Raw genomic sequence first — 9268 nt, forward strand, 5'->3', positions numbered from 1 at the left:
GGGTATTAAGCACTTACTTAGCCTGTGGCCAGCACAACTGAGGAAGTGAATTTGTCTCTAACTTCATCTTAAATTAGAGGTAAACAGCTGCACGTGGGTGGTGACATCCATTCTGAGCTTACAGTCACCCGTCTCATCAATACAAGTCCCGGCCACAGTCAGCACTGTACAGTGGGGAAACAGTGGAAGAGAAACTCATGTTGAAACTTCTCACAAGCCACACAGCATTGGGAAATGTACATCCCTTCTAGACTTCAATTTCCACATTAATGAAATGGATATTTAAAACAGTTCCCATAAAGGGCTCCTATAAAAAATAAAGTCAATAAAATATTTAGCAACAGGAGATAGTAATTACTAAAAATTCCACTTACCATTTATCTGAAATACTGTAAGTTAAAGACAAAATGGTGATGGTAATTTTATCAATATTAAAGCTAGGAAATTAGACCAATGAGAAATTTCACATTGTAACTATTCAGAGACAAATTTTAGAAGTATTTTTTAAAGATTTCAGAGTAGTATAAGCAGAAAGTCTTCCCAAGAGTGTGTAGAAGGCTTTAACCTCCACTATCAACAGTGAGTAAAAACTGACAAAATGTGATCTCAGAACAGCACCATGAATGCAGGACTCTCCTGGCTGTGCTATAAGCCCATGGGGTGACAAGAGAGAACAGGGATGGGCAGGGCAACCCTGTGCCTCCCTCCCCAATATGCACTGCTTGTCTGTCTAACTTGCAGGAAGACAGACCAAACAGAAAACTTCTCAAGATACTACTCCCTGTCCCCAATACTCAGTGAGTAGGAAAAGAGGGTGAATCCTCAGATCGGCTTTTGTGATCTATCATTCCTTGACCCAGACCTCAGTGCTGACCTCCCAGTTAGAAGCAGAAAACTAATGCAAGAGGAAGACGCTTTTACTGCTCTTCTCCATTTGCTTTTTCTACATGGTGAGGGTGGGAGGGTTCAGGATATGACCACTTGCTAACAGTGTTTGCTCTGAAGCCATGAGGTCTTGAGTTCGAATCCCCAGTTTTCACATAAAAATCCAGTATGGCTGTGCATGCACCCAATCCATAAGGAGTAAAACTGAGACCTACAAAAAGGAACACTAATTCCTGGTGGCATGATGAATCAGTATTTTAAGTTCTACACAAAATTTACAGGTAGCCTTTCAATGAGTTTATATTTACACCTTTTATGTCAATTAGTTTGGGATGAGTTTTGTCATTTGCAGAAAACACTTCTACTAGCCATTCAGGTGAATGCACCCTAACACATCTTTGCTTCTATGAAGAAACACATTTCAAAAGTCAGCTTCTGAAGTAGACAATATCAATGTAACAGCCTGAGTAATCAAGTAGCTGCAAACAAACATAGCTCTTTAAGTCAACATTCCCCACCTGTCCTGAGGTGAGAGTGAAGGAGGCTTCAACTCTGCAGACAGGAGCAACTTCTTAGAGCTTATTCTTAGAGCAACTCACTTAACTACTCCTCTCTGTGGATACTAAATACAGTGAGTGACTAGAGAGAAGGCTGTTTGGAAATGGTATCTCCAGTATTTTTTTTTTAAAAAATAGGTAATATTTTCAGTTCTATAGTCTACAAATTTTTCTGCTTACTAGACCTAGTTATCTGGAAATTTGCACTAAAGAAAAATGTGAACAAGTATGTATATACATGTAAACTACACGCATGTATGGAAACAGATGTATTTAAAAGACAATCCACATCTATTAGTACAAAGTAAAAACCATACGGTTCTCTGACAAAGCTAATTACAGAATATCCTGTTGAGTCATGACCCAACTGTTGACAGTGTCTGTGTTTGTGGTTTACACAGACACCAGGGAAGACAGGACTTTATCAAAAGCTATCTTCATGATGAAATTTGCAGGAGATGCGATCTTTGCTTCTTTGCACTATTCACAAGTTTTTAAAGACAATAAGGATGAACTGCTTCTTGGGCTGTTTGTTTGTTTGTTTATTAGGTCTAACTGGTTTTGAAGGCAGAGCACCACCATCAAGTCACACTGCCTTACACTTCAGATCTTCCCGACTCAGATTCTAAGCTCTGGGATAACAGGCATGCCTCACCCGGACCCCAGAGTTACTATTTTTAAAATCAGTGCAAATCAAACATCATATTAACTTTTCATATAGGTGAATAAAAGGATTCAATATTCTTTTTGTTATGAGTCTGAGCAATAAGAGAAGAATATCAAAGACAAATAACCAAGGGTAGTCCATCAAACACAACGGTTAGGCTATGAACACGCAAACAACGCTAAGGCGACGGATGAGTCTGTCCCATAACTCCATGAAAAGGAAAGCGAAAGGAGAGTTAAAGTTCTTTATGGAAAGAAAAGCAATTAGCACATGCCCCAAATGCAATGCTTGCTTGCGGAATTCAAAGAAATGAACTATTTAAATATGAATAAGTAATACAAATACATGTCTACAGCTGATTCTGTGTGTGTCTCTGGTAAATCTGCCTTGAGGAAACAGAACTGTTTGGTAAATGTCCCACCACTATAAAATACTTACAATGTTCTTTGCTGGTATTTTCTCAACAATAATTTCACAATGTTTGACATATTCTGGTAAAAGTCAATGAAAACAATAGGAGAGGACAATAACAGTATTCTACCTCTAGTTAATTATCAAAAACTGTCATAAAACATAAGTATAGTTTGGAGAGATGGCTCATTGGTTAAGACCACTTACTGCTCTTCCAGAAAACCCCAGTTCAGTTCCCAGCACCTATCTTGGCTCACAACCACCTGTAACCCCAGCTCCAGAGAATCTAACAACCTCTTATGGCCTTGTCCAGCACTCACAGACAAACATACATACATACAGACAGACATACACACATACAGACATACAGACATACACAAATACACACACATAGTGTATAGTATATATACACACATATACAGCATGTAATATATAACATATATAATGTGTATACATATATCTTATATGGCATATACAATACATGGTATCATTCATAAAGATCTCCCAAACTGACATGAAAATCCTGTTTCGATGTGTCATTCTGAGTCCAGTATGCTCAGCAGTTCATTCTTTTTGGAGTCATATACCTTTCATTGATATTAACTTAGAATTTCGAACACTACACTATAAAATTTATAAAGTTAGCATAATTATTATCTGACATTTATCAGTGAGAAACATTAAAGTGAAACCAGTTAACTAGGAAAAACAGAATATTACTTAGTAGCATTATACTTCCTACATCTTTTTCTTAACTCTCACAATGCAGGTCCACTTCACAGATCAGGCACCTACACTTAGAAATGCTAAGTAACTTTCAAATTTTCACACACGCATTATGAGTCAATCATCATTCACCTGACTTCAAAATAAAGGCATGATTTTATCTTTCAAGGAAACTGATAGCACTTGAAAGCTAGGCAGCTTCAAGTATTTATCAATTTCTTCCAAAGGTTATATTAAACAATATACAATAACTTTCTATAACTGTAGGATTTATAATAAGTGTGTGCATGTGCATGTGTCCACGCACACAGAGACCACAACAGGATGTTGGGTGTCCTCCTTCATTGCTCTCTGTGTTAATGCTTTGAGACAAGAGCTCCCAAAGAAGCAGACCCCATTTTCATCTGCGCTCTCAGGATCTCCTGGTGTCCCCTTTGGAATGCTGTGGCTGCAGTACCTGTCACTATGCCTAGCTTTTTACATGGGTGCTTGGGTTTAAACCCAGCTCCTCCACCTCTGGCTTGGAGAACAACAAGTGCTCTGGCCCACGGAGCCAACTCCAGGACCTATAAATATTTTTTAATTAATTTATACTCTTACAACTCCCTTTTGATATATTATTGTGCTCTCATTTTATAGACAATAATGTTTGGGGTTTGTCCATTCTTAAGCATATACCCAAGAGAATACAAAGTAAGAATCCAAACAGATACTTATACGCCAATATTCACAGGGATTTATTCACGATAGCAAAAGCCAAAAATCTTTAAGTATCTACTAGTGAGGAGTAAATAGACAATGCTGTTCTATATACGGCAATATAAATCCAGCCATAAGAAGGAATGAGGCACTGACACACACGACAACACACATGACCTTTGTAAACACAGTAAATTGTTAAGCTACACATCACGGAACAGTTAGTTCATTCTACTTATGAGGTACCTAGAAGAGATAATTCTCAAGGACAAACAAAGTTGGATGGAGACCTCAATGTCTTCACGAAGAGAGGTACAGAAATATTTTTAAGTGGGTGTAATGCCTCTGTCTGTGATATTGAAAATGTTCTGAAAACTAATATTGTCTACAGTTGTCTACTTTGTAAGCACACTTGCAGTTGCTGATCTGTACACTGAAACATAAAATGATACATTTTACAGTGTGCATATATGTGTAAACACACACATTCACAACGATAAAATATTCCATTACAACATTATCTAGAAATGGACAAACTAGCATTCAATATTCTTACTACTGCTCTTCAAGTAAGTCAGTGAACAGAATCAAAGATAGCAGCAGGGCAGTGTGGTTAAAAGATCTGCTGGGCAGACCTCAGTTAGGACACTGGCTCTAACTAACACTAAGCTTATTACAGACTCAAAACAGGCCCTTACATGTAGATGCCCTTAGTAAAAGTTAAGACAGCTGTCACTGTTATTAATCTTTATTAGCTACGTAAATACAAGAAAAACGCCAGAATGTACTTCTTTACATAAATTAAAACCAACATTCATCAAACATATAAACACTAAAAAAGCTCAATAATGGGGTTGGGGATTTAGCTCAGTGGTAGAGCGCTTGCCTAGGAAGCGCAAGGCCCTGGGTTCGGTCCCCAGCTCCGAAAAAAAGAACCAAAAAAAAAAAAAAAAGCTCAATAATTAAATATTAACTAATGGTTATTAGTTAATATGATTAAGACCTCTTTTATAAGCAATCCTCAAACCAAAGATACAGGGAGCTTTGGTAACAGGAAAAGTTATTTTGGATAACAGGGAAAGTATCTCTTAACAGGTCATACACTAACTAACATAAGATGGGTGAACAAGTCTTGTAGAAAAGTTTGGGTTTGCAATCTCTGAGAGGCAACAGCAGCAAAAGTAAAAGCTAGAACTAAGAAGGGACTTACAAGAGTGAAGGAATACAAAAATCCCACTGAGCTCCCACTGAGGCTAGACCAGAGGGCTCTGGGTAGACAGAAAACAGAACCCACAGTCCAGCCAAGACAGGGCTATAGACAGGTGATTCTAATGTTCACTGTAGGATGAATTAATCTAAAATTCATAAGCACATTTCAAGGAAAAAAAATCAAGATTTACACTTAAGGATTTTTTTGCAGCATACTGTGTTTGGGGTGGGGGTGGGGATTAGAAGAAATCTACAAGTTCAAAGAGTAAATAGTTGTTGTTCATGACTTCTAATAAAGCACTAAGTGGCTTTTAAAACCCTGTTAATTAAAAGGTTTCAAGTTATGGGGGGAAAGCTAAAATTATACAACCTTAGAAAGTTAATAGCGCAGATAGTACAAGCTTCCCTAATTTGCTTAATTTTAATATGATAAATTAATGTAAAGACCAGAAAAGTGGTAAAACATGAAATATTTCTAGCCTAGTATTGGATTAAAAGTCAATATTTGCTGAAAATAGATCCACCTAGCCTCTTGTTACTAAAAACAAAGCAAAGAAGTTTCCGTTTTGCATTCGTCTTAGTCTTAGCAACTTCAGAACAGACATGCTGTCAATGGAGTTCACTAAGTAAATATGAGTTATCACAAAAGTGGATAGATAGCAAAGAAATTAAGAAGCCTCAAAACCAAAGTGACAGCAAACTAATTTCTAAGTAGCTACAACGTGTCAGGCACATTGCTGTTTTTAATTCTCGAGAGGTCCCTTTCTGAAAGTTCTGCTTCACGTATTTAAAAACCAAATAAGAGAGTCAAAACTGTAAAGCCAGTCACACTGTATAGCAAAAATTGACTTCAGTTCTCTGGCATCCGCGTAGGCCTGCAGAAAGCATACTTATTTCCACAGACGTAACCCCTTTTGTTCCCCTTTCACCCTAATACTTGTAAATTCCTATCTTGAAATGTAGTTATCCTCCTGTTCCAACCCACCCCTGCCCACTTTCGTGACCTCTTCCAAGCTCAGTGACAGCCAACCTAGAATTTGGGTCTTAGCATTGGGCAAAGGGCTCGCCCCTTGCCTTAACTTTGAAGCAACTTGGGTTCATTTGGCTGCAGGGGCCCAAGAATGCCATCTCACAAACAGTACCCTGGGGCGCCGGCCTGTTTAGGCTACAAAGCTTGGGGCCAGAGTAGGGGAGTCACAGCCTGGAGGGGCGGACCCGGGAAGCGCACTAAGGTGGTTTCCAGGGCAACCGAGGTCGGCCGCAGCAGGTCCCGCCCCGCCGCTCCGCCCTCGGTGGCGCGAGAGCCGGAACTTGTGGGCCCAAGTGAATCTAAGAAAAGCTGTCTGTCCGCTCACCTCGCAGCGCGTGGTGCATGCCCCCAATGCCACTGTACAGCTCCAGGACACGCAGAGGTTCCATCCTCTCGCAACCGCGACCGCGGCCTGGAAACTAGGCCTACCGGTCCAACGCTTCTTTTACTCCCCCCACGTCCTCTCCGCTCCCTTCACTTCTGGTTCCGCAGCTTTTCAGTTCCCCGCAACTGGCTGCAGATTGAGAGCAGATTTGGAGCCTGGGAGCTAGCAGGGCGAGTGAGAGGCTCCCGCTTCCTGCCGCTCCTTAGCCTGATTTGTGCTTTTTCTTCCTTGTTTTGTGTTTTCTGCGGACTTGAGTGAGAAAGAGACCCCTCAGTAGAAAGCTGAAACTGCCATTGGCTTCGAAGTAAATTACTGATTAGAATAGTCTTAAAAACAAACAAACAAACAAAAAACCCCTCGGGCTCCTTTTGTTCTTTTCAAGTCTGACCTGATCGAGCATTTCTTTGAGGAATTTTAGGCACACATCTATATGCTCCCTGGTGTTCCTGTGCTAAGAGTATGAAGTTAAATCCTACCAGGCTCTTTCCTAAAGAAAGCTCCAGAATTACAAGTGCTTAAGGCCGAGCCTTATTGGCCCATTAATAATAAAGAGGATGTTTGCTATAAATGAAAATAGGATTTATCCTATTTACCCCAGCATACGCTGGTTTTTTTTTCTTTTGTTGAAAATAGATTTTCTTCATCACATAATGTATCCTGATTACAGCTCCTCCTCCTCTACTAAAGTACCCCTAGCTCTTCCCCACCCCCATCAAGATCCACCCCCTTTCTGTCTCTCATTAGAAAACAAATGAGCTTCTATGAGATAATAAAGTAAGATAAAACAAAAACTCACACATCAGTATTGAGCAAAGCAAACAGAAGGAAAAAAAGCACAAGAAAAGGCACAAGAAAGAGAAAAACTCATTTGCGCACTCATAAAACCACTAAATTGGAAACCATAATAGGACATGCAAAGAAAAAGTAGGGGAAAAGGGAGAAGAAAATATATAGATAAAATAAAACATAAGCTAAAAATTAAAGGAGGAGGGGCCCTGACACAACATTATATGGCAAAGACTCTCCAAAGATGCTACTGACTTCATTTTCTGTCGCCCACCTACTGTTGGGCATACAGCCTACTCTTAAGAGCGGTTTGTTTTCCCAGTGATGCTCCTTTGGAGGAAACTAAATTTTCATTCGCAGGAGGTGATCAATCGGGTATCAGTTCTGAGTTAGGGATAGGACGGGTGCCCATTTCTCCTTTCAGCTCTAGGGCCCCATCTGGTGCAGGCTGCGTCAATCTCTTTGAGTTCAATGTGTGCTGATCGTGTTGATTTAAAGGGCCTTGGTTGCTTGGTGTCCTCTGTCCCCCCTGGCTCTTACACTCGTCCCATCTCTTCTTCCACGGGGTTTCCTGAGCCCTTAGGGAGGGGATTGATGGAGACATCCCATTTACCACTGAGCATTCCAAGGCCTTGCACTCTCTACATGGTGTCTGGTTGTGGGTCTCTGCATTTGTTCTGCTCTGCTACAGTTGAAAGCTTCTCTGGTGAGAGCCGAGCAAGGCACTGATCTATGAGGATAGGGGAACGTCATTAGAAGTCATTTTGGCCAAAGGGAGCCCATGGAAACTCTCAAACAACAAAGCTGTTGCCGAAACTATAAGTTGTTCTCCACAAACTGACAGCAAGTCCCCATGGCTGAAGACAACATTTATACAACTCATGGAGCATGAAGAAGTCAAGTTGGTGCCTATGTAGAGCCTCCGCCTCAGCATGCTAACCTCTTTGATCTAGGAAGTAACTGCATCCTAGCTACCAAAGGAGAAACATAACCGCCAACCCAGCCGCAAACCCTTTGATATACACTGCTGTCCTGTCTGAAAGTTGTGTTAGTGCAATGGTGGCATAAACTCTGTGAAAATAGACAAACACTGTCTAATCAGACTTAAGACTCAACTTTTTAAATGGCCAATAAGCATTGTCCTTTATGTTTTCTGTACTTGTTAGTCATGTATTTTGATAGGAAAGGGTGTTACATGATAGAAGGGTAACTTGAAACTAGGATTTAGCCTTGACATTGACAGTAACTGGTTGTGTGACTTCGAGATAACCTGATTTCTTCATCATGAAGAGGGAGAGAGAAGAGATGGTTACTGAGTGCTTTGCAGTTCCAACAAATCATTGCTGAGTTAGTATTTGATAGAGTAGGCTCTGATTTTGCCCCATGTTCAAACTGGAATGTCTAGACAGAAAGCTTTTTAAATATCTTTAAAAAATAGAGTATTTAATCCACTCAGCTTATAGAAACTACATACACACATATAATTAATGAAAAGCTTTTCTAACACTGGTTATGTCATATTAGCATTATCAATAAATATCCACATGTAAAATGTATAACTATAAATAGGGAGCTACATAATCTCAGATATTTGTATATATATTCAACAATCAATATATTAAGTCAATCTAGAGTAGTGGTTCTCTACCTTTCTACCCCGACCATAAAATTATTTTGTTGCCACTTCATAACTGTGATTTTACTATTGTTATGAATTGTGATATAAATATCTGCTATACAACCCCCAAAGGAGCCTCTGGCCCATAAGTTGAGAATTGCTGATCTTGAATTTCTTCAGCTGTAAATTAAAGTAATTATGACCAAAGATCTTACTCTGTAGGGGAAGTCAATATATACACAAACGGCAGAGCTAATGAAGATAATAGCTTCTTGGGGAAGCGGGGGAGACCAGA

The 9268-nt window shown here is 39.7% G+C and overlaps 1 protein-coding gene across 2 annotated transcripts in view; it reads right to left on the reverse strand.

Annotated features, from left to right (window-relative positions):
- Positions 1 to 6607, reverse strand: part of Trdmt1 (tRNA aspartic acid methyltransferase 1) — a 43297-nt gene extending 36690 nt beyond the window's left edge. Inside the window, exon 1 of one of the 2 annotated variants that reach the window (XM_063276251.1) lies at positions 18 to 6486. Coding sequence is in view for 1 of the 2 variants with exons in the window: in NM_001031643.1 (NP_001026813.1) it covers positions 6510 to 6573 (64 nt within the window). In the remaining variant the exon portion in view is untranslated. Of the gene's footprint in view, positions 1 to 17; positions 6487 to 6509 lie in introns of those variants that run through there. The other variant, NM_001031643.1, reaches the window with a different exon arrangement.
- Between the last annotated feature and the right edge of the window lie 2661 nt (positions 6608 to 9268).

This window comes from Rattus norvegicus, chromosome 17 (assembly GCF_036323735.1).
Source record: "Rattus norvegicus strain BN/NHsdMcwi chromosome 17, GRCr8, whole genome shotgun sequence".
Classification (NCBI taxonomy): Eukaryota; Metazoa; Chordata; class Mammalia; order Rodentia; family Muridae; genus Rattus; species Rattus norvegicus.